At 38.3% G+C, this 27,384-nt stretch overlaps 1 protein-coding gene across 1 annotated transcript; it reads right to left on the reverse strand.

Moving 5' to 3' along the window:
- Window positions 1-6,459: 6,459 nt before the first annotated feature.
- On the reverse strand, window positions 6,460-15,030 carry LOC103164229 (zinc finger protein 431-like). The gene is made up of 5 exons (XM_035445920.1): window positions 15,025-15,030; window positions 9,154-9,280; window positions 8,918-8,978; window positions 8,107-8,168; window positions 6,460-6,476 (listed from the first exon to the last, which is right to left on the reverse strand). The coding sequence occupies exons 1-5, from the start codon at window positions 15,028-15,030 to the stop codon at window positions 6,460-6,462; spliced, it is 273 nt and encodes a 90-aa protein (XP_035301811.1).
- Between the last annotated feature and the right edge of the window lie 12,354 nt (window positions 15,031-27,384).

The raw sequence follows: 27,384 nt of genomic DNA on the forward strand, positions 1-27,384 counted from the left end.
CAGGGGAAGAAAAGATGATAACAAGAATGAAGATATAATGGAGACATTTTTGTTTTACAGAGAAATCAGGCACTAGGGAAAGATCTGGAGATCTACAAAGATGACACCAGCTAACAATCTAAGCAACAGAGGAGAGGCTACCTTAAATGCCCTCCCCTGATAATGAGATTGATGACTGACTTATATGCTACCCCATAGCCCTCATCTAGCAGCTGGTGGAAGTAGAAGCAGACACCCACAATAATCACTGAACTGAACTGGAATCCAGATGCAGAGAAGGACGAGTGAAGAGGAAAGGGGTCCAGACCAGGCTGGCAAAACCCACAGAAACAGCTGACCTGAACATCAGAGAACTCTTGGTCCCCAGACCAAGCTGGAATATCAGCATGGGACTGAACCAGACCCCAGGAACCAGACCCCAGGAACATGGGTTTCAGTGAGGAACCCTCAGAAATCTATGGTAACTCCTGTAACAGTTCAGTACTTATCCCTAGCACAGGTGTGGACTTTGGGAGCCCATTCCAGATAGAGGAATATTCCCTGAGCCAAGACACACCGGGGGTGGGCCTAGGCCCTATCCCAAAGGATACAAGATAGACTCTGATGACACCCTATGGAAGGCCTCACCATCCAGGGGGAGCCAAAAGGATGTGTGATAGGTAGTGTTTTAGTTGGGGGGTAGTAGGCAAGGATGGGAGGGAGAAGGGAACTGGGATTGTCATGTAAAACCATCTTGTTTCTAATTCAAATAAAAAAATCTGAGGAAAAATAATAACATACCATTATATGCATGATATAAGGTTGGCTGACTCTAAGAAAGGAATTTTGGAAAGGATATATGAGACAGTGAAGGAAGTTTTACCTCGATGGCGATTACAGATTGCCCCTGAAAAGATACAAAGATGAGATCCTATTAATTATTTAGGCTATAAAATAGCTCTACAAAAAATTAGACCACAAAAAGTATAGATCAGAAGATATCGTTACCAGACTCTTAATGTCCTTTACAGGGAGAAATTTCTCAACTACAGACAATTATGGGAGTAGAAGGACATTAAAAAACAGCCCTAAAAGGCACAAGGACTTAAATAGTCCACAGATATTGTCAGCTGAAGCTGAAAAGGAATTAGAATGGGTAGAAAAGCGAATACTGGAAGCACATATGAACCGTGTGGGCCCAGAACTAGACTGTATTCTGGTTATATAACCATCTAGGAAATACACCTCAGGGATTCTGATGCAGAGGGAAGATGTCATATTGGAGTGGATATTTCTGCCACATAAATAGAATAAAAACTAAAGACATATATGGAAAAGGTCTCTGATTTGATTTTAAAAGGCAAATTAAGATTTTGTCAACTGACTGGAAGGGACCCATCAGAAATCATAGTACCTTTAACTAATGAGGAAATTTCCTCCTTATAGAAGGATAATGAATATTGTCTTGTAGTAACTTTTTGGGAACAATTAGCAATAATTATCCCAAAACAGAGAGAATTAAATTCATAAAGAAGACAATTTGGATACTTCCATGTATTGTAAGAAAAACCTATTTCTGGAGCCCCTACCTTCTACACTGATGCAAACAAATCAGGTAAGGCAGGATATAAATCAGGGGATATAAGTAAATAGTTCAAAGTCACTATAACTCTGTACAAAAGGCAGAATTGTATGCAATTCTCATGGCACTTACGGATTTTTACAGAGCCTCTCAATATAGTTACTGACTCTCAATATGCAGAGAGAGTTGTTTTACACATCAAGACCACTGAATTCATTTCTGATGATACAGAATTAACTTCATTGTTTATAAAATTACAAGACATGATCAGGATTAGGACTCATATATATATATATATATATATATATATATATATATATATATATATATATATGCATATATATATATGATAGATATGATAGATATCACATCAGATCCCATACGGGTCTGCCAGGCCCTCTGACACAAGGCAATGCTGAGATTGATCACTAAATAGGAAGCATGCTAGAAGCCTCAGGATTTCATAAAAAATACCATGTAAATAACAAAGGTTTAAAAAAGATTTTTTCCATCACTTGGCAACAAGCCAAGGAGATAGTGAGAGACTGCCCTACCTGTTCATTCTATAATCAAGCTCCATTACCAGCAGGCAGTAATCCCAAAGGTAGTTATAGAAATGAAATTTGGCAAATGGATGTGTTTCACTTTGCAGAATTTGGAAATTTAAAATATGTACACCATACTATAGACACATTCTCAAGGTTTCAATGGGCCACTGCTCTTAGCTCTGAAAAGGCCAATTCTGTTATCACACACACACCTAATAGAAATGATGGCCATTATAGGTATACCTGCACAAATAAAAACTAACAATGCTCCAGCATATGTCTCCAGCAAATTGGAACATTTCTTCAAATATTATAACATACAGCACGTAACTGGTATACCACACAATCCCACAAGATAAGCAGTAGTGGAGAGATCTAACCACACTCTGAAAGAAATGCACCATAAATAGGCAGGGGGAACAAAGACCCCCAAACACAGATTACACAATGCTTTATTGACACTAAATTTTCTTAATGCTAACGAGAAAGGACAAACAGCTGCAGAAAGACACTGGACTACAGAAAAAACTTCTGAACTGAATCAGCTGGTATCCCTCAAAGATGTATTGACCTCAGTAAGGAAACCAGGACATGTGTTACATTGGGAAAGTGTTTTGTCTTTGTTTCCACAGGAGAAGAAAAGCTTTGGATACCATCAAAGTTGGCCAAGATTAGGGTCAAACAGGAAAAACCTCTTGATGAGGAGAAATGACAGGTCATCCACCAAGGAATATCCCACGAATTGTATAGAAACCTCACAAAGGAAAGGAGAGTGTTTTGTTCTTGTCTTCACAGGAAAACCTGTCTCCAAAAAGCAAGAAGACACTAAATGTATAGATATCTAAATAAGAGAGGATAGCCACCAAAAGAGAACCATCAAACAAAGGAGAATCTATCACGTGGTAAACTTTAAAACTATTTCTATATAAGAATCTATTTCTCTTTACTTTCTAGTGCCTAGTCCCAATTCACTTAAACCAATGTTGGATTTAAAGGTGGATTTGGCTCTCCTCCTCTAAATCCAAGCATGTTGTCAAAACAAACTTCAGAGTTTCTGTATTATATCAAGAAGTCAGTTGATGTAAGATGGAAGAAGAGAAAAAAATCCAGGGACTGTCATTTGTCTACACTTGGTTCTTTCTCTGACAGCCTAAATCCCCTCTTAATTATTATCTTCCCTTTTGCTGCCCTTCCCGGTATGCATACCTATAAAAGTTGAAATTTCTATGTTGACATTAGTGTTTAAGTCCCCCACAGTGGATAAAGAATTTCCTAACGGCAATCTCTGAACTCTTCAGAAAGAAAATGGGGCCCCACTTCATTGATTCCACTGGATCCAACTTGATGTGTTTGAACTGTCAATCACCACTCTAAAACTGGTTTGGGTCTACATCACTCCAGATAACTCAAGCAACTAGCTGAGATGATAACATTCTAATTTCACTCCGGCCAGAGCTTCAGATAAAAACTTCAATCAAGAACTCCAATCAAGCACCTCCTGCCAAACAGGCTGGGAACAAATGTTGTAACTGGTCCACTCAAGCCTTTCACTATTCTAAAATTTTCTTCCTACAGGATCCCATGAGATTCATTGTCCTATTTCAGCAGAAAGTAACTCTGAGAATACTACGCCCCCTTTTCCTACTGTTGACACTAAAGGATAATGTACACCTGGTTAGGATTAGTTTTCTATTGTTTAGGGTTGGGTTTGGAAGGAGGTGTTCAGGCTTGGATATCTCTTTCAAATGACTTTAGAGTTTAGATGGGATAGATCTGGTTAGGATAAGACATATTAGATTATTATATCTTCTTGTGATTCACCTTAGTGATTATTAGCTATAGACAACTTACACTATTATAGATCCTTGTATGATGTAACATGTATAATTTGTATATCATAATTCATCTTACTGTGTAAAGTCTATTTTCTAAATCCTTTTTTTTTTTTTTTTTTAGAATACAAGGGGGAATTTTAGGGAGAATCCCCACTTACCTGTAGCCCTGACTATGCCTGTTTGGGTATGGTCACAGGTATGCGGAAGGGATGGGATAAAAGGACTAAGGAGGAGGTGCTCGAGCTCTTTTTGGGGTTTAAGCCAGTTCTCTGAGTGCATCTGAGACCAGGCTCCTTGGAGTGCTAATTTGGTTATTGGCTACACATTGTTCTCATTTATAATATACCATGAATAACAATATCTTGCATATGCTTGTGTTCCTTCCACATGTCTATGGGTTTTACCAGATGTTTTAGTTCCTATAGTAATAAGAGCATAACAGGAAGTGTAGATAAAATTAAGGCAGTTCTATTGCTGGAAATATTCATACAACATAAGCAGAATCTGAACTATTTGAAGGTTTATAAATTAACTATAATACATGAATTAAAACAGGCAGTTCCACATGTTGAGCTCAGGAGAAAGAAGAATTAAAAGATTGATGAATATCTGGACTATTAATCCTTCCTAATCGATTAGATGAGAAATAAACATCTACCTGTGGAATGGGAGCGTTTTGGACAATTTTTATAATCATAAGTTCAGATTATATGACAGCTGGATAAAGATTTCCTATTTTTCCACAGTAATCTGTGAATGATTTGAAAGTCCATCCAGTTCTTTTTTTAAAAAGTCTTCGTTTTTAATTTTTGAGACAATGATTCTCTGTGTACTTTGTAGACCAGGTTGGCCTTGAACTCACAGGGATCTGCTGGCCTCTGCCTCCCAACTGCTGAGATTAAAGGCATGAGCCACCACTGCCCAGCTTGTACATCCAGTTCTTTAACGTTTAAATATTTCAGTTTTTTGAAGTTGCACTGGAAATACCAATTACACCTATGAGGCCAGTAAGGAATTGATAAAGTCAGCTTTTTATAGGCTCTCCTAAGTCTTCACCAAAATGGAGAGAATTCAGTAAATTACCTGATGCTTCAGGGTCATTTTCAGAAAATTCAGGATATGTATGTAAAGGAGGCTTCCATGAGGCACTTTTGATTTTGCTTGAACAAGGAAAATCACCTCTTTACCTCTTTTACTAATTTTAAAGTTTGATCATAAAGTTTATATTAATTACAGGAATTCACTGAGTCCTACATGGTTTCTGTCCTCCTTATCATCCTTAGTTTGACAACAGTCCATTTTAATGACAAAAGGACCCAGAATTGAACAGGGATCTTTTCCTTGTTTGCCTTTTCAATATTGTTTTGTGTTCTGTCCCATACTTAACCTAAAATTCCATCTTCTGGAAACCAGAAGTTATAATCATAATTAATTTGTAAGCAATCTAATATTTGTAATTTTGATATGGATACTTTCTTTAAAGAAAATGATACACTTGGGCAACATTAGGACCTCGCCCCCAGTTTCTTCCCCATCATCCTCATTCACCTCCTTCACTGAGGGTTGCCACTCTCTTAACTTGTAGACAACTTCCAGTTTTTGTTCAAGTGCCACTTTTCACTACTTAAGAGGTGGTGTGACCTGGAAGAATGGAGTCAATGAATGAGGACTAAAGTTTCACACAATAGCCAATTTTATTCAGTGTTTCAGACAATTTATAGTCTGCAGGTTAAGGTTATGAGTAATATTCTTATGAGTTCAGGCTGTATACAATAATAAAAAATGAGTCACATAGACCAAAAACATGTTTTTCCATATAGTCCTATAAAGGTTAGCTGAAACATTTAATTGAATAACAACAGCAAGCAATAATGAGCAATCTGAAGTCAACTCACACCTATCTGCTACACCTGGGAGAAGCACAAAAACACATTCCAAGAACAATTCCATGTTTTGAAGAAACTGAGGTAACAAGATTGTTTTGAAGTGTTAACACAAACATTTAGAATTCTCTTCAAATAACTCTATGAAGTCACACACACACACACCGACACACACCCCTTTGCACCACTTGCATACTTGGTGTTTAAGGAACCCAGAAGAATACATTGGATCTCCAGGATAAACCTTTATAAGTAGTTCTGAGCCAACTGACGTGGATGCTAAGAACCAAACTTGGTTACCCAACAGCAGCAGTACAATTGAGTCAAATCCCCAACTCTCAAATATGTCATTATTATGAAGATGTGCCATTACTCTTTCTTCTATCACTTGGAGGTGATGAAATTTCCTGTTATTTGGACACTGAAGGATTGAATAGATTTCTATGAATGGACTCTGCACATTGTCTATTATTATCATTGTTAACACAATTCTCTTGATGTGAATGAAGACAACTAAAGATTTACTTGAGTAGAGACTATATTAGGGAAAGTTCCATAATGTGATATATATGTATATTTTTTAAATAATTTGTTTCACATGCATGGGTATTTTGTTTGTATGTAAGACTGTGTTAGGGTGTTGGGTAACCTGGAACAGACAGCTTTACCACATTGATTACATTCATAGGGATTCTTTCTTTCATGCCCGTGGGTGCTGGGAAATGGAACTGTGTCTTCTGGAAGAACAGCCAGTGTGTTTAATTGCTGAGCCATCTGTCCACAACTTTTTTGTTGTTGTTTTGTTTTTGTAGTCTTAGAATTTTGGCAATGAAACACAACAATCAAAAAGCAAGATGAGGATGAAAGGGTTTATTTGGCTTACACTTCAGCATTGCTGTTCAGCACTGATTGAAGTCAGGACAGGAACTCCAACAGGGCAGAAGCCTGGAGGCAGGAATTAGGACATTTCTGTATCTATCACATTTAAAAATATGTCCAAAAGCCAGATCTTATGGAGGTATTTCTCAACTGAGTTTCCATTAAGGTAACTCTATTTGTGTGTGAAACTGACCTAAGACTAGCCAATACAACTGACCACTTGTCAACTTGACATGTAAACAGTCACTATTAAGCCACCTTCCCTTTCTTATTCATTCCCTAGATCTCACATTAAAAACATAAAACACATTAAAACTTCTCCTTAAAAATATGCAATCTCACTATAAATTTAAAATCTCTTTTAAAAGTTCAAAGTCTTTCAACTATGGCTTTTGTAAAAATCAAAATAAATACCTTCTCCCTTCAAAGGGAAGAAGCAATGCAGCCACAATCTGAAAAAAGTAAAAACAAACCGATGCGTTCTGCTTCACCACTGCTAATGGTCTTGGTGGACATCCCATGGTACTGGCATCTCCAAAATGATTGTCTCTGTCTAGTGTGCAAGGGTTTACTTCTTTTTCATGTTAATGGGATTTTTCTCTAGTATGTATTCTTTTATGATTTTGAAGATGAGTGTTACACGCAAAAGCTTTACATTGATTACATTCATAGGGATTCTATCCAGCGTGACTTCTTTCATGCCTATGACGATGACTCTTCTCGGCAAAGGCTTTTCCACATTGATTACATTCATAGGGTTTCTCTCCAGTATGTGTTTTTTTCATGACTGTGGAGATGACTCTTCTGGGCAAATGTTTTACCACACTGATTACATAAATAGAATTTCTCTCCAATATGAGTTTTGGGTACTTGAAGATAACTATAACATGCAATGGCATTTTCACCTTGATTATATTCATAATGTTTTATTTTCAAAGGAGTTCTTTCATGTAATTGTGAAGAGGAATCAGATCTCAATGTCTTATCCCATTGTTTACATTCATAGGATTTGTCTTCATTATGGGATCTTCTGTGTGTTTGAAGATAACTGTGATGGTTAAAGCCATTAGCACATGGCTCACATTTACAGCATTCTTTACCCATATGAGGTTTTTCACTTGTTTGAAGAGAACTAGAACTCAGAGCTTTACCACACTGATGGAATTCATAACATTTTCCTGTAGTGGGAGTCATATTACATGTGCAAAATGAATCCGGACAGACCGAAGAATTTCCATATTCATGGTACTCATAAGGCTTTCCTCCAGTGTAACTATGCTGATGTATTCCCAGTGAAGATGGAAATCCAATTAATTCTACACTTGTATCATGATCACCCTGGCTCCTAATAGTGCTAACTACTATATATCTTCTAATTTTTCTGGGAGAGACAGAGGTACATTGCTTCTTTCCAGATCCCTTATGCTCACTTGGCTTGCATCCAGAGTGACAGATGATAAACCTATTAAAGGAACAATTATAAACAAAAGGTTTTCACATTGCATCCACACACTTTAATGTTTTGTTCCTCATAGAGATATGGAATAGGGATCAAGATCTCTCCACCACAACCTTCTTGATTCTCATAAACTGCCCTTCTCATTACATTATAGTTAAGTCACTAGAAGTACATGAGCAACACTAGCTTTACTATGCACTATTTGTTTATAAAAGGTCTTAGAATATCTTAATCCCCTATTCAAATTGAATGCCTTTACAATATTTGAATGAGAGGAAACTGTATGAATGGATATTTCTGCAACATGGATGTCAGGGAGCTATGATTAGTATGGTGATATTTGCTAAGTAAGGCATTCTTTCCTTGTCTTGTTTCTTAGAGGACTGCATTGCAAACACAGATCAGCTACCTGAAACAGAAGTACACAATATTTTAAGAATGTTTTTTAAAGATTTATTTATTTATTATGTATATAGCATTCTGCCTGCATGTATGCCTATAGGTCAGAAGAGGGCACCAGATCTCATTACAGATGGTTGTGAGCCACCGTGTGGTTGCTGGGAATTGAACTCAGGACCTCTGGAAGAGCAGTCAGTGCTCTTAATCACTGAGCCATCTCTCCAGCCTGATGTTTTAAGAATTTAATAATCATCACAAAGCTGTAATTTTTATACTGTTGCTTTTCATTAAATATTAGGGCATATTAAAATTTTTTGAAGGCATAATTGTATCTCCTTGCACATGAAATATACCTTCCATGTCTTCTAGAACTTTGCCAATGTTCTTCAATATTCTGTTCTTCCCATTTGTAGCCTAAAACACATTACCAAAAATGTATAATTATTGGAAATAATGCAAAATTTGAGTTATCTTCAGTGATTGTTACCAGATTCTTCTTCTTTAACAGTCAAAATCACAGTGGATCACCAATCTCCAATAAAGGCTTACCCCCTTAAGTTATGAAGTGACAGAAAGCTCATATTCTTACCTATAGAAATGAGGTTCTCCCAGGTTTCCAGCATGACATCTTTGTAGAGACTCTTCTGGGAAGGGTCCAGCAAAGCCCACTCTTCCTGAGTGAAATTCACATGCACATCCTCATAGGTCACGGCATCCTAAAGTATCCCATTTTGTACATAATAGAAATGGTGAGACCGACTGCACTGCAAAAGTGCACTTCATTGTGAATATATTTACATGATTCTGTGTGCTGAACAAAATTATTTCATATCACAGAATCTCAAATGCAATCACCAAGTCCTTTTAGAAGGAAACAGAGAACCATGACTCTCATTTTGGGCCCTCTGAATAGTATACGACATTGCAAGAAATGCGGATATATATATGTTTATATGGAGAGACATATAAACACAGCAAAATACTAGAACAAACATCAGCAAAATAGTATCTAAACTACTGACATCAAAAAAGGATGGACAACATGGCCATGGTGGTGCACACTTTTAAACCCAAAACTCAGGAGGCAGAGGCAAGTACATCTCTGCGATTTCCAGGCCAGACTGGTCTGTGTAGAGATTTCTAGGACAGCCAAAGGTACATACTGAGACCCTGTCTCAAATAAAACAAAACAAAACAGAGAGCACTCAGGCTCATGCAGCATTCCACCAATGAGATAAACACCATAAATGTAGTGTCTTTCAGAAAATTGGAGTGCCTCATCTAAACTCTAAGGGTCATATAGTATTCCTATGAAGGAATGCATTTTTAGTAAGTTATTGAGTGACAAAACAAAAGGGTTCTAAAAACATTAGTAAGTAAAGACTGATGATAGAAAAAAAATCAATCAATCAATCAAACAAACAAACAAAACCCAGTAGAGTATAAAGATGCTTCAAGAGTTACAGTTTTACCTGTTGCTTTTGCATTGGACCTGCAACAATCCTCAGCACTCACTTGGAGCTCCCAACAATTTGTAACTGCAGATCAAGAGAATACAATGATCTCTTCTGACTTCAATGAACACCAGGCACACACACACACACACACACACACACACACACACACACACACACACACACACACACACACAAGACTCATACACACATTTCAAAAATTAAACAAATTAAAACATGCATAAAGATATGGAGATGTCCCGCATCTGTAATGTAATGATTCAGGAGATCAGTATTAATGTCATGGATGCATACCATCCTGGTGGGAAATAAATGACACTTTCTGCTAAATTTTAAAAGTAAAGAAATGGCTAAAGCTCAGCACAAGAGGAAATGCTTCACAAACACAAGAACATCATTCTATCAGTGTAAATAAAAAAAATAAAAATATCATGGCAAAAAATGGCTTAGAAAGAAAAAACAATTACATCTATTTTACCTTATGTTATTTAGGGATGGTATCTGTTATGGTGGTAATGGCATGGCTGAATGAGAAGGAAGGGGACACTTGGTATCAACCACAGAATGAAGACAAGTGTGGTTGTGGGTATAAACACTCAACCCCCATCCCCAGAGACTAACATGCACTAAAAAGGCAATTCATTCTGTAGAGGTACCATATTCATCCTGATGAAAACCACAGTCTCAAATATATCTTTGTGCTTGGGAGATTTTCCACTCAACCCACCACATACTGACAGGTCATGAGAGGCTCATGCTCAACCCATAACTCAAAATGGAATTAATCTAACCATAAGATGCCCAATAATCTGTAACTGTCCCAACACTGTTAAGAATGTACAATGCTTTTTTTTTCTGACAGTGAGGGAAGTCTCTTGACTGATATCTTGTAAAATAAAAAACAAAAACAAATTATATCTACACAATGTACAAAGGAAAAGAATACACATTTCCTTCTCAAAGAAGTAAGCAAAAGTTGGACCAAGGTAAGACTGAAACCCCAAGGGGCAAACACTAAATGCTGCAGCTGTGTCAGACACCTGGGGCTTTAATTTCAAAGGGCTTAGGTATCTCTTTCTCTCTGAAACATTATACACATCTCTCATTGGCCACTTCCACTCTACATGCAGCTATTTATGGCAGGTGTCTCACAGCTTGGGCATCTCAACATCCAGTGGTCTCAAAATGCAACACCTTCATACAGCATCCTCACTGGGGCTATGCTCTGCAAACAGGTGGCTACAACAGTGTTGTTGATGGAGTTTTCTTGTCCTGCCTGGTCCCACAACCACCTTGCCCTGAATAAACACACAGAGACTTACATTAATTACATAGATCTGCTCTGCAGCATGCTGTGTGGCTTGGAGATGTGGTTCACTGTTGCCACCAGCTGATCATACACACCATTTACCTGTTTAGTAGCAGGGCCTCTTAAAAGAGCCATGCAGGTTTTTGCTGCTAATGTTGAATCAGGAAGACCCTCTTAAAGGAGCTGCAACACTCTGCTTGTCTCTAGCAAACAGAGCCCACCCCAAAAAATGCTACTACCAGGAAGCCGTAATTGTCTCTTTGGTTTAGAATCCCTTTTAAAACTTTTGTCTGGTTTTAGGCAGAAAACCTTGCTCCCCCTGTGGGCGCCATTTTGTTGCTGGAGTTTTCTTGTCCTGCCAGGTCCCTCCTCCTTTCTTTTTTTCTTCCTTTTCTTTTCTTTTTTCTTCCTTTTGGTTTTTCGAGACAGGGTTTCTCTGTGTGGCTTTGGAGTCTATCCTGGCACTCGACTCTGGAGACCAGGCTGGCCTCGAACTCACAGTGATCCTCCTCCACCTCTTCCTCCTTCTTTTATTTAAACATCTATATTTTTCATTTTATATAACAAACCCAGTTCCCCATCCTGCCCCTTCTCCCACGCCCTTTCTCACCCCCATCCACTCCTCAGAGGGTGTAAGGCCCTCCTTGGGGAGTCCACAAAGAGCATACAAAGTTGGGGCAGGACCAAGCCCCTACCTGCTGTATCAAGGCTGAGCAAGGCATTCTACCATAGGAAATGGGCTCCCAAAAGTCAGTTCATGCCCCTGGGTTAGGTCCTGGTGTCATTGCCAGATCCCCCCACCCCCCGGACAGATAAGGTCTGATAACTGTCACCCACATTCAGAGGGTCTAGGTCTGTCCCATGGAGGTTCTCCAAGTTTTCATCCACAGTCCGTGAGCTCCCACTAGTTCCGATCAGCTGTCTTTGTGATTTTCTCCATCATGGTCTTGACACCTCTTGTTCATATGATCCCTCTAGCCCTCTCTTCAATTGAACTCCAGGGGTTCAGCCCAGTCTTTGGCTGTGGGTCACTGCATCTGCTTCCATCAGTTACTGGATATAGGTTCTGTGATGACAATTAAGGCAGTCACTAATCTGATTGAAGAGGAAGGCCCATTCAACACTCTCTCCACTACTGCTAGGAGTTTTAGCTGGGGTCATCCTTGTGGATTCCTGAGGGTTTCTCTAGTACCAGGTTTCTCCCTAACCCCATAATGGCTCACACTGTCAAAATATGTCTTTCATTGGTGCCCCCTTAGTCCCTCCTCCAACTCAGTCTTCTGGATCACTCATGTTCCCTCCCCTACCCCCTCCTTTCTACCCAGTTATCCCAGTTTACCCAGGAGATCTCAACCATTTTCCCTTCCTGGGGCCCTCCATGTGTGTTTCTCTTAGGGTCCCCCATTTTACCTAGCTTCTCTGGTGCTGTGGATTGTAGACTAGTTATCCTTTGCTTTACATCTAATATCCACTTATGAGTGAATACATACCATGTTTGTCTTTCTGGGTCTGGGTTACCTTACTCAGGATGGTTTTTTCTAGTTCCATTTACTTGCCTGCAAATTTCAAGATGTCATTGTTGTTACCAATGAGTAATAATCCATTATGAAAATCTACCACATTTTCTTTATCCATTTTTGGTTGAGGGACATCTAGGTTGTTTCCACGTTCTGGATAATATGAATAATGTTGCTATGAAAATAGTTGAGCAAATGCCCTTGTGGTATGATTGTGCATCCTTTGGGTATATACCCAAGAGTGGTATTGCTGGGTCTTGAGGTAGACTGATTGTAATGATAAATCTTTCCACCATCTGCCTGAGCCCTGCCACCACATGGGCACCCAGAATAATACAGAGTCTTACATTAGTTTACAATGCTGCTGGCCAATAGACTAGGATTTTTTATATGCTAGTTCAGTCTTAGTTACCATAAATCTATATATTTTATAAGACTTATATTATCGAGAACACATTCCACTAGCTCCTCTACTTGGGATCACATGGTGGCTCTGTGGAGAGCAGGAGGAAGTGGAAGAGAGTGATTTCCTGCTTATAGTCTGAGTCTGCCTGCCATGTCACTTCCTGCCTGGATCACAAGACTTATTTTTACTACATTTCCCAGAATTCTCCTTGACCCCTAGTCCCGCCTAACTTGCTTCTTCATTGGCCAACAATACTTTATTCAACAACTAATAAGATAAACATACACCGAAGGACTTCCATCTATTTGCCTGCAAATTTCAAGATGTCATTGTTTTAACCAATGAGTAAGAATCCATTATGAAAATGAACCACATTTTCTTTATCCATTTTTTGTTGAGGGATATCTAGGTTGTTTTCAGGTTCCAGGTAATATGAATAATGCTGCTATGAATGAGCAAATGCCCTTGTGGTATGATTGTGCATCCTTTGGGTATATACCCAAGAGTGGTATTGCTGGGTCCCAATTTTCTAAGAAACAGCCATACTGATTTCCAAAGTCAGCCTGCTTTGTTACAGAACACAGGACCACCAGCCTAGGGACTGCACCGTACACAATGGGCTGGACACTTCCCAATCAATCACTAATGAAGAAAATAGTCTACAGGCTTACTTACAGCCAGATCTTATGGAGGCATTGTCTCAATTGAGGCTCCTTCCTCTCAGATGAAACTAGTTGTGCCAAGTGGACATAAAACTATCACACTGATGATTCACCTTGATTGATTAAACAGAAAACTGGATGAATGACCTCTGAAGTGGGGGAGAACATAAAGGAGCTGCCAGAGCTAATATTCTGCTGGATTTAACTCCTAGGGCCAGAGGAATGTAAATACATTCTGCTGTTAATACTTCTGTTTGATTAGGAAGTCTTTACCCCCAACTCTCCAGGAAACTTTTAAATATTACATCAAGCTGACTGGGTAGCACAGCCTGTAATCCCAACATCCAGACTAGCATGGGCTACACAGTAAGGTACAGGAGATCAGGAACAGCAAGATATTTGTCTGAGGTATTAGGATGGGGGGACCCAGAGCTTTCACATGCTTGGTCAGTGTTCTACCCCTGACCTGCATCCCCAGCATCCTGCTTTCCATGCATCGTGACTTAACTGTTGCACTTCTGTGGAAGTCAGAGAACAACTTGTGAGACTCATTTTTTTCTATCATGTAGGTCCTGGGGATTGAACTCAAGTCATCAGGCTCAGAAGCAAGCACCTTAACCACCTGTATGTATTTTGTCATGAGTTACAACATCAGTTGATGTTTTGCTATGGAGACAGGGTTTTCCTATGTAGATCTCACTGGTCTGGAACTCTGTGAAAACACCAGGTTAAACTTGCATCCATCCTTCTACCTCTCTGACCTGAGTCCAGATATTACCCTGTGCACAATTGCATACAACTGCTTTTGTTGTGGGAGGAATTGTCTCAAGTAGTTCACATTGGCCTCAAGTTCAATAAATATCTGAGGTTAGGCTTGCATTGTTTTTCCTTACCAAGCTCCATCCTCCAGGCAGTGACACTTAAATAGTAAACACTGAGGATAGGCACAGTGACATACACTTTTAATATTAGCATTGGGGAGGCAGAGATGAACCTGCTCTATATCATAAGTTCCAGGCGATCGAGAAGACTCAGTAAGACTCTTTCTGAAATCACTCATATTGGGTGCCAAGTTGTGGTTGCAGTATTACCCGCATGTCTGCCAACAAGACCACATTGCCCATGGGTCAGTAGAAAGCATAGAGAAGAACCATCCAGGGATTTTTTTTCAGAGACCAGCACCTACTTTACTGAACTTCTATGGTGAAAGCCTATTGACTGTGATTGCTTAGCACATTAGCTTGGATTGAAAAGTGAAGGCTCATACAATTTCAGTGTTTCTATATAAAAGTACCTCATAAAAGGAGACATGGAGAGTATAAACAGACCAGCAGGTAGCTACTGGCTACCCATGCCACTTTATAATTCAATATTCTGATTTTGGGTAATAGTGAGGAGCATAGTGGGCCATGCTTGTTACTTAGAAGCCCAGTGTATGAGGTAGGCTGACTGTCAGGACATGCCTGCATTTTTTTTTACCACATTTGCCACCTCTATAGCATTTTACATTCCCAAGAGCAGAACCTCATGATCAACAGGTAGAATATGTCAACAAATATTATTAAAAACAAAAAGATAACAATGTCAAGACCATTGATTTTCCTTGTTCAGGCAAAATCAAAAGTCAAAATATCATCACTTGTATGTTTGCTGAGGACAGCTCACTCAGCTCTCTCACTGGAGCCTTCTTTACATACATATCTCCATTTTCTGAAAGTTAGCCTGAAGCACTGGGTGAGTAATTGACTGATCAATCTAATATTGAATTATCTCCATTTGATCGTCACAGGAGAGCCTATGATAAAGTTGACTTCACTTATAAATTCCATCCTGGTCTCATGGGGTATGATTGGTATTTCCAGAGCCACTTCAGTGAAATAAAAATGTATAATAGCTAATTATGCATATACAATTCATTGAAAATTCTTGAAGGAGAGATGGCAATTTGAATGCATTACTGAAAACACAAGAGGTAAAAAATACTACCAGCTCAAGGGTATATAAATTGGAAATGAAGAAGTCAAACTTTCGATATTTGTAGATGATATGATAGTTTACATAAGTGAGTTTAAAAACTCTATCAGGGAACTCCTACAGCTGAGAAACACCTTCAGCAAAGTGGCAGGATACAAGCTTAACTAAAAAAAAATCAGTAGCCCTACTATATATGGATGATAAATGTGCTGACAAAGAAATCAGAGAAACATCACCCTTTACAATAGCCACAAACAACATAAAATATCAAACAAGTGAAGAGACCTGTATAGTAAGAACTCTGAGTCTTTAAAGAAAGAAATTAAAGAAGATACCAGAAAATGAAAAGATCTCCAATGCTCTTGGATAGGTAGGAACAACATAGTAAAAATGGCAATATTGCCAATAGCAATCTGCAGATTCAATGCAATTTCCATCAAAATCCCAGCACAATTCTTCACAGACCTTGAAAGAATAATACTCAACTTTATATGGAAAAACAAAAACCCAGGATAGCCAAAACAACCCTGTACAATAAAGGAACTTACAGGCATCACCATTCCTGACTTCAAGATCTATTATACAGCAATAGTCCTGAAAACAGTATTGGCACAAAAGTAGACAGGTAGACCAATGGAATAGAATTGAATAACCTAATATTAACCCACACACCTATGAACACCTGATTTTTGACAAAAAAGCTAAAGATATATATATTAAGGTTGGGACAGATTTTTTGTTTGGACTTCTGTAGATCCTGTGAGATGGACCATTTCTTCTGTTACCGTCCACCTCTCCTGGCACTTGCCTATGGCGATGCATCCCATAACAAGGCTGCAGTTTTTGTGGCAGCAGTCCTCTGCATATCCAGCCCATTTTTACTGATCATTTCTCCCTATGTCAGAATTCTGATTGTAGTGCTGGTGATGTGTTGGGACCCAGCCCCCATGAGGTCTCTAAGAGTTGTTTTCCAGCATAACTACAGGTACCACCTGTTTCCCTGACCTCACCCTACTATCATCAATATCCTGTTGTGAACCCTTCACCTGGGGTTTTGTAAGTCTGTAAGTCTGTAAGGCTGCTCCACAATAAAGGTGGGAGGCATTCTCTCAGAAAATGGACCAGGTGTTTTGTCATTCATCCAAATCTCCAGGATTTTGCCGATACTTGGACTTAATGGTGGCCAAGGGAAGCCACAAGTGGAGGTTATACCGAGATCAGGAAAGAAAGGGGACCCTGAGAGATCACCCTCAGAAGTCTGGCCAGCAAGTAAGGAGTGGTGAGGGTGAATTGAAAAAAGTACTAGAAAATAGGTACCTTAACTCCTAAGAGAGTTGGATTGAAATAGAGAAAATAAACAGAGAAAGTTTAAAGAGAAAAGGTACTGGCAAGATCTCATTTTAACTTTGGATTAAGTAATAATGCTAAGGAAATTATTAAAGCAATATGGGAAATCCTCCTCTGAAGAATCTCTCCCCCTGTGAGCTGTGCACCAAGAGCGAGGTGACCCAGCAGTCCATGCCCTTGTCCACTTGAGCCTGCTGCGGGCTCCAGTCAAATGGCAAAAATGTGGTGTGCAGAGGCTGGCTGGGGAAATCACCTCTCAGCAGTGTAGTTTCATCTGGGTAGTCATGTTTTAAAGTGCAAAATTACCAATACAGAACCAAGTAGAAATATAAAGGGAATAGGGAAATAGGGAAAAGCCTTACTTACAGAGCGAGCTAGCCAGCCCTTGTGGCAGCAGCCGGAACAGCAAGCTGAAAAGTGAAACTGAAAGCGCAACACAGTCACCTGCAACTGTCAATCTGTGTCTCCTTGACCACGCCCTCCTAGTATTGGCCAGGTACACCCCTAAGCGGGCAGCTTCCCCTACGTTGTATGACAATGATCGAGGGAGATGGCTGTACTTCATACTATGGGAACTTTGGAACTTCAGTGAGGTGAGTTTTGTGAAGTTTGTGTTAGAGCATATTAGGAAACTTACAATGAGTGAGTTTTGTGTATTCTGTAGAGGGGAATCGTTTAGGACATTGACTGAGTGTGTTTTGTGTGAGTCAGGTACCGTAAATTGAATGAGTTTACTCTAATTTCAGCAGGGCAGTCATGTACAAAACGATGGGCCTAGTGTTGTCTATATCATTCCATCCGAAGTTTGGAACCACAACAAAGTTAGTTTGGTGAAGTTTGTCTTTGCGCATGTCAGATACTAACGTTGAGAGAGTTTCATTCATTCTCAGCAGGGTGATCACAGAGGACAGTGACTGAGTGTGTTATGTGTGAGTTATGTCATTTAAATTGAGTGTTGTGTAATTTTATCATGGGAGTCATGTAACACAAAGATGGAGATAGTTTTCTGTATTTCATTCTATTCAAACTGTGGAAGTAAAACGAAGTTAGTTTCAGGGAGTTTGTGTTTGCAGATGTCAGCTTACTTACACTGGGCGAGTGCCCTGCATTCTCAGCAGGGGATTCATGTGTGTCAGTTAGGTAACTTGAATTGAGAGAATTTTGTGTAGGGGAACCTGTAGCCACGCCTACTTAGGGGCTGGCTACAGGTGTGCCTGACTACGCCTGTGGGGGGCGAGGTCAGGGTGATGTAGAGTGAGGCTTTCAGGGGACTGAGTTTCTCTTTCAGTTTTGCTTTCATACTTGCTGGGCAGACTGCTGCTATGCCGGCTGGCTAGATTGCTCTCTAGGTAAGGCTTTTCCCTATTAAATACCCTTATATTTCTACTTGGCTCCATATTGGTAATTCATCACTGTATCTGGTTGTCAGGAGTGGAATATTGGAAACCTACACCCCATTCAGGACAGGCTGTGGGTTCCACCAGGCCTGAGAATTCATGAAACTCACTCAATGTAAGATACCTACATGGGCCAACACAAACTTCACCAAATTAACTTTGACATGACTGCCCTGATGATATTGTACTACACTAAATTTAATATCTAACTCACACATAACACAGTAACTGTCCTACGTGAATCCCCTGCTGAGAATACATGAACTCACTCAATATACTTACCTAATTTGTGCAAACACAAACTTCACCTAACTAACCATTTTGTAGTTCCAAAGTTCGGATACAAGGAAATAGACAACACTAGCTCCACGATTTCATACATGACTGCCCTGAAGAAATTGCACTAAACTAAATTTAATACCTAACTCATACATAACACAGTAACTGTCCTACATGAATCCACTGCTGAGAATACATGAAACATATTCAATATAACTTGCCTAATATGGACAAACACAAATTTCGTCAAACTAACTTTGTAGTAGTTCCAAAGTTCGGATACAACAAAATAGACAAAACGAGCTCCATGGTTTCATACATAACTGCCCGGATGAAATTAAACAAAAGTAAATTTAATACTTAAGTCACACATAACACAGTTACTCTCCAACATGAATGCCCTGCGGAGAATACATGAAACTCACTCAATGTAAGTTACCGAACATCGGAAACACAATCTTTTCCACACAAACTTTGTTGTAGTTCCAAAGTTCGGATACAACGAAATAGACAAAACTAGCTCCAACCCTTCGAGGAAGACTTCCCTGTTGAAATTACACAAAATAGACATAGGTTACTTAACTGACAAGTAACATACTCTGTCACTCTCCTATGTGAAACTACTGCTGAGTATACATGAAACTCACTCAATGTAAGTTACCTACATGAGCCAACACAATTTTCACCACACTAACTTTGTTGTATTTCAAAAGTTTGGATACAACAAAATAGAAAAAACTAGCGACATCCTTTAGTACATGACTGCACAGATGAAATTACACTAAAAATTTTTTAAGTTTCCTATCTCACAGGTAACATACTCAGCCACTGTCCTATGTGAATCCCCTGCTGCGACTACATGAACTGACTTAATATACTTACCTCACATGTGCAAACACAAACTTCACCAAACTAACTTTTTTGTAGTTCCTAAGTTCGGATACAACAAAATAGACAACACAAGCTCCACGATTTCACACATGACTGCCTTGATGAAATTGCACTACACAAAATTTACTACCTAACTCACACATAACACAGTTTAAACTGTACTACGTGAATCCCCTGGTGAGAATACATGAAACTCACTCAATATAAGTTACGTAACATCAGCAAACACAAACTTTACCACACAAACTTTGTTGTAGTTCCAAAATTCTGATATGACGAAATATACAAAACTAGACCCATCCTTTCGTAGATGACTGCTCTGATGAAATTACACTAAATAGATTTAAGTTACCTAACTGACAAGTAACATAGTCACTGTCCTATGTGAATCCCCTGCTGAGAATTCATAAAACTCACTCAATGTAAGATACCTACATGGGCCAACACAAACTTCACCAAATTAACTTTGTTGTATTTCAAAAGTTCGGATACAAAGAAATAGACAAAACTAGCGACATCCTTTTGTACATGATTGCTCAGATGAAATTACACTAAACTAAATTTAAGTTTCCTAACTCACACGTAACATACTCAGCCACTGTCCTACGTGAATCCCCTGCTGAGAATACAAGAACTGACTTAATATACTTACCTTACATATGCAAACACAAACTACACCAAACTAACTTTTTTGTAGTTCCAAAGTTCAGATACAAGAAATAGACAACACTAGCTCCACGATTTCATACATGACTGCACTGATGAAATTGCGCTACACTAAATTTAATACCTAACTCACACACAACACAGTAACTGTCCTACATGAATCCCCTCCTGAGAATACATAAAATATACTCAATATAACTTGCCTAACATGTGCAAACACAAACATAACCAAACTAACTTTGTTGTAGTTCCAAAGTTCGGATAAAACGAAATAGACAAAACGAGCTCTATCCTTTCGTACATGACTGCCCAGAGGAAATTATACTAAATAGATTTAAGTTACCTAACTGATAAGTAACATACTCAGCAACTCCCTACGTGAATCCCCTGCTGAGAATACATGAACACACTCAATATACTTACCTAACATGTGCGAATGCAAACGTCATCAAAATAACTTTATTGTAGTTCCAAAGTTCGGATACAAGGAAATAGACAACACTAGCTCCACGATTTCGTACATGACTGCCCTGAAGAAATTGCACTAAACTAAATTTAATACCTAACTCACACATAACACAGTAACTGTCCTACGTGAATCCCCTGTTGAGAATACATGAAGCATACTTAATATAACTTGCCTAACATGCCCAAACACAAACTTCACCAAACTAACTTTGTTGTAGTTCCAAAGTTTGGATACAACGAAACAGACAAAACTAGCTCCATCCTTCTGAGGATGACAGGCCTGATGAAATTACACTAAAGAGATATAAGTTACCTAACTGACAAGAAACATACTCTGTCACTGTACTACGTGAATCCCCTGCTGAAAATACATGAAATTCACTCAATGTACGTTATGTACATGGGCCAACACAATTTTCACCAAGCTAACTTTATTGTATTTCAAAGTTCAGATTACAATGAAATAGACACTACCTCCACAATTTCGTACATGACTGCCCTGATGAAATTGCCCTACACTAAATTTAATACCTAACTCTCACATAACACAGTAACTCTCCTAGGTAAATCACCTCCTGAAAATACAGGAAACATACACAAAATAACTTGCCTAACATGCCCAAATGCAAACTTCACCAAACTAACTTTGTTTTAACTCCAAAGTTCAGATACAATGAAAGGACAAAATGAGCTCCATGGTATTTTAAATAACAGCCCTGATGAAATTAAACAAAACCAAATTGAATACCTAACTCACAAATAACACTGTTACTGTCCAAATTGAATGACCTGCTGAGAATACATGAAACTCACTCACCGTAAATTACCTACATGGGCCAACACAATTTTCACCAAATTAACTTTGTTGTATTTCAAAAGTCCAGATACAACGAAATAGACAAAACTAGGGACATCCTTTCATATATGACTGCCCAGACGAAATTACACTAAACTAAATTTAAGTTACCAAACTCACACGTAACATACTCAACCACTGTCCTACATGAATCCCCTGCTGAGAATACATGAACTGACTCAATATAATTACCTAACATGTGCAAACACAAACTTCAACAAACAAACTTTTTTGTAGTTCCAAAGTTCATATACAAGGAAATAGACAACATAGCTCCTCGATTTCGTACATGACTGCCCTGATGAAATTGCACTACACTAAATTTAATACCTAACTCACAAGTAACACAGTAACAGCCCTATGAGAATCCCCTGCTGAGAATACATGAACCTCACTCAATGTAAGTTACCTACATGGGCCAACCCAATTTTCACCAAACTAACTTTGTTGTATTTCAAATGTTCAGATACAACGAAATAGACAAACTTAGGGACATCCTTTCCTACATGACTGCCCAGATGAAATTACACTATACTAAATTTAAGTTACCTAAATCACACGAAACATATTCAGCCACTGTCTTACGTGAATCCCCTGCTGAGAATACATGAACAAACTCAATATACTACCTAACATGTGCAAATACCAACATCACCAAACTAACTTTGTTGAAGTTCCAAAGTTCGGATACAATGAAATAGAGAAAACGAGCTCCATTCTTTAGTAGATGACTGCACTGATGAAATTACACTAAATTGATTTAAGTTACCTAATTGACAAGTAACATACTCAGTCACAGTCCTACGTGAATCCCCTGCTGAGAATACATTAATTTCACTCAATGTAACTTACACAAACTTGAAAAAACTAACGTTGTTGTGATTCCAAAGTTCGGGTACAACGACACAGACAAAACGAGCTCCATGGTTTCGTACATAACTGCCCTGAATATAAAACAAAATCAAATTTAATAACTAACTCACAAATAACACTGTTACTCTCCAACGTGAATGCACTGCTGCAATACATGAAATTCACTCAATGTAAGTTACCTACACGGGACAACACAATTTTAACCAAACTAACATTGCTGTATTTCAAAAGTTCAGATACAACAAAATAGACAAAACTAGTGACATCCTTTCATACAAGACTGCCCCAATGAAATTACACTAAACAAAATTTAAGTTACCTAAATCACAGGTAACATACTCAGTCACTTTCCTATGTGAATCCCCTGCTGAGAATACATGAAACTCACTCATTGTAAGTTACCTACATAGGGCAACACAAACTTCAAGAAACTAACTTGGTTGTGGTTCCAAAGTTTGGATACAACGAAATACAGAAAACTAGGTCCATGGAATCTTACATAAGTACCCACTATAACTCTTGTAGTTCCAAAGTCCAGATAAAATGAAATACAGAAAACTAGGTCCATGGATTCATACTAACTACCAACTTACTCTGTTGTTGTTCCAAAGTCCAGATAAAATGAAATACACAAAACTAGGTCCACGGATTAGTACATAACTACCCATGATCTGTGTTGTACTTCCAAAGTCCGGATAAACGAAATACACAAAACTAGGTCCATTGAATCGTTCATGACTACCCACTAACTCTGTTGTAGTTCCAAAGTCCAGATACAATGAAAACACAAAACTAGGTCCATGGAGTCATACATAACTACCCACTATCTCTGCTGTAGTTCCAAAGTCTAGATACAACGAAATACACAAAACTAGGTCCATGGAATGGTGCATAACTCCCACTATCTCTGTTATAGTTCCAAAGTTGGGATACAATGAAATACACAAAACAAGGTCCATGGTTTGGTACATAACTACCCATTATCTCTGTTGTACTTCCAAAGTCTGTATAAACAAAATACACAAAACTAGGTCCATGGATTGGTACATAACTACCCAATATCTGTGTTGTACTTCCAAAGTCTGGATAAATGAAATACACAAAACTAGGTCCGTTGAATCGTTCATGACTACCCACTATCTCTGTTGTAGTTCTAAAGTCTGGATACAATCCAACTACTGAAAACTAGGTCCATGGAATCATACATAACTACCCACTATCTCTGTTGTAGTTCCATGGTCTGGATACAATGAAATACACAAAACAAGGTCCATGGAATGGTATATAACCCATTATCTCTGTTGTACTTCCAAAGTCCAGATAAACGAAATACACCAAACTCGGTCCATTGAATCATACATGACAACCCACTGTCTCTGTTGTAGTTCCAAAGTACGGATACAACGAAAAACAGAAAACTAGGTCCATTGAATCGTACATAACTACCCACTATCTGTGTTTTAGTTCCAAAGTCCGGCTACAACGAAATACACAAAACTAGGTATATCGAATCATTCATAACTAGGCAGTAACTCTGTTGTAGTTCAAATTCTCAATAAAACGAAACACAGAAATCTAGGTAACTGGAACCTTACATAACAACCCACTTACTATGTTGTTATTCCAAAGACCAGATATAATGAAATACAGAAAACTAGGTCCATGGAATCTTACATAACTACCCACTATATCTCTTGTATTTCCAATGTCCGGGTACAACGAAATACACAAAACTAGGTCCATTGAAACTTACATAAGTACACACTATCTGTGTTGTAGTTCCAAAGTCCACATACAACCAAATACAGAAAACTAGGTCCATGGAATCTTACATAAGTACCTACTATCTCTGTTGTAGTTCAAAGTCGTGATACATATTAATACAGAAATCTAGGTCCGTGGAATCATACATAACTACCCACAATCTCTGTTGTAGTTCCAAAGTCCAGATACAATGAAAAACAGAAAACTAGGTCCATTGAATCGTATATAACTACACAATATCTGTGTTTTAGTTCTAAAGTCTGGACACAACAATATACATAAAACTAGGTGTATGGAATTGATAATAACTACGGACTAACTCTGTTGTAGTTCCATAGCTGTATACAATGAAATAAAGAAAACTAGGTAAATGGAATCATACATAACAACCCACTTACTCTGTTGTTTTTCCAACAACCAGATATAATGAAAAACAGAAAACTAGGTCCATGGAATCGTACATTACTACCCTCTATCTCTCTTGTAGTTCCAAAGTCCAGACACAACAAAATACAGAAATAGGTCAATGGAAACATACATAACTACCCACTATTTCTGTTATAGTTCAAAGTCCGCATACAACTTAACACAGAAAACTAGGTCCATGGAATCAAACATAACAACCTATTATCTGTTTTAGTTGAAAAGCCCACTATCTCTCATCTAGTTCCAAAACCTGGATACAACCAAAGCCAGAAAACTAGGTCTGTGGAATCACACATAACTACCCACTATCTCTTTTGTAGTTCCAAAGTCCAGACACAATGCAATACACAAAACTAGGTCCATGGAATCTTACATAACTATCACAAACTCTTTTGTAGTTACAACGTCCGGATACAATGAAATACACAAAACAAGATCCATGGATTGGTACACAACCTTCCATTATCTGTTTTACTTCCAAACTCTGGATACACAAAATACACAAAACTACATCATTGACTCCTACATGACAACCCAATATCTCTTTTGTATTTCCAAAGTCCAGATACAAGGAAATACAGAAATCTAGGTCCATGGAATCGTATATAAGAACCCTTTATCTCTGTTGTACTTCCAAAGTCCGGATAAACGAAATACACAAAACTAGGTCCATTGCATCGTTCATGACTACCCTCTATCATTGTTGTAGTTCCAAAGTCCAGACATTACGAAATACAGAAAACTAGGCCATGGAATAGTACATAACTACCCATTATCTCTGTTGTATTTCCAAGCCCACATACAGCAAAACACAGAAAACTACATCCATGAATTCGTACATAACTACCCTCTATATCTCTTTTACTTCCAAAGTCCAGACACAACGAAATACAGAAAAGTAGGTCCATTGAATCTTGCATAACTACGTACTATCTGTGTTGTAGTTCCAAAGTCCACATACAACCAAATACAGAAAACTAGGTCATTCGAATCTTACATAACTACCCACTATATCTCTTGTAGTTCCAAAGTCCTGATACAACGAAATACACAAAACTAGGTCCATTGAATGTTACATAACTACGCACTATCTGTATTGTAGTTCCAAGTCCACATCCAACCAAATACTGTAAACTAGGTCCATGGAATCTTACATAACTACCCACTATCTCTGTTGTAGTTCAAAGTCGATATAACTTAATACAGAAAACTAGGTCCATGGAATCATACCTAACAACACATTATGTGTTGTAGTTGAAAAGTCCGGATAAACAAAATACATAAAACAAGGTCCATGGATTGGTACATAACTACCCATTTTCTTTGTTGTAGTTCCAATGTCCGGATAAATGAAATACACAAAACTAGGTCCATGGATTGATACATAACTACCCATTATCTCTGTTGTACTTCCAAAGTGGGGATAAATGAAATAAACAAAACGAAGTCCATTGAATCATTCATGATTCCCCTGTATCTCTGTTGAAGTTCCAAATTCCAGATACTACGAAATACAGAAACCTAGGTCCATGGAATCATACATAGTTACCCACTTACTCTGTTGTAGTTCCGAAGTCCGAATACAACGAAATAAAGAAAACTAGGCCCATGGAATAGTACACAACTACCCATTATCTCTCATGTAGTTCCAAAATCTGGATACAATGAAATACAGAAAACTAGGTCCATGGAATGGTACATAACTACACACTATCTTTCTTGTAGTTCCAAAATCCAGGCACAATGAAATACAGAAAAATAGGTCCATGGAATCTTACATAACTACCCACTATCTCTGTTGTAGTTCAAAGTCCGGGTACAACAAAATACAGAAAACTAGGTAAATGGAATCTTAAATAACAACCCACTTACTCTGTTGTTATTCCAAAGACGAGATATAATGAAATACAGAAAACTAGGTCCATGGATGGGACATAACTACCCACTATCTCTGTTGTAGTTCAAGTCCGGATACAACGAAATACAGAAAGCTAGGTCCATGGATGGGACATAACTACCCACTATCTCTGTTGTAGTTCAAGTCCGGATACAACGAAATACAGAAAGCTAGGTCCATTGAATTGAACATAACTACGCACTATCTGTGTCTTAGTTCCAAGTCTGGATACAATGAAATACACAAAACTAGGTATATGGAATCATTCATAACTACACACTAACTCTGTTGTAGTTCAAAGTCCGGATGAAACGAAATATAGAAAAGTAGGTAAATGGAATCTTACATTACAAGTCACTTATTCTGTTGTTATTCCAAAGACCAGATATAACGGGAAATACAGAAAACTAGGTCCATGGAATCTTACATAACTACCCACTATATATCTTATAGTTCCAAAGTCCAGATACAATGAAACACACAAAACTAAGTATATGGAATCTTCATTACTACCCACTATCTCTGTTGTAGTTCCAAAGTCAAGATACAATGATATACAGAAAATTACTTCCATGGATGCATACATAACTACCCACTAACTCTGTTGTATTTC

This window comes from Cricetulus griseus, chromosome 5, assembly GCF_003668045.3.
Source record: "Cricetulus griseus strain 17A/GY chromosome 5, alternate assembly CriGri-PICRH-1.0, whole genome shotgun sequence".
Classification (NCBI taxonomy): domain Eukaryota; kingdom Metazoa; phylum Chordata; class Mammalia; order Rodentia; family Cricetidae; genus Cricetulus; species Cricetulus griseus.

What these genes read in the sequence shown, in the direction of transcription:
- LOC103164229 (XM_035445920.1), bottom strand. An exon ending in GGAGAACCTCATTTCTATAG is followed by an intron (nt 8,979 to 9,153) that starts GTAAGAATATGA and finishes AATGTGTTTTAG; the next exon opens with GCTACAAATGGGAAGAACAG. An exon ending in AGTTCTAGAAGACATGGAAG is followed by an intron (nt 8,169 to 8,917) that starts GTATATTTCATG and finishes TTCCTTTAATAG; the next exon opens with GTTTATCATCTGTCACTCTG.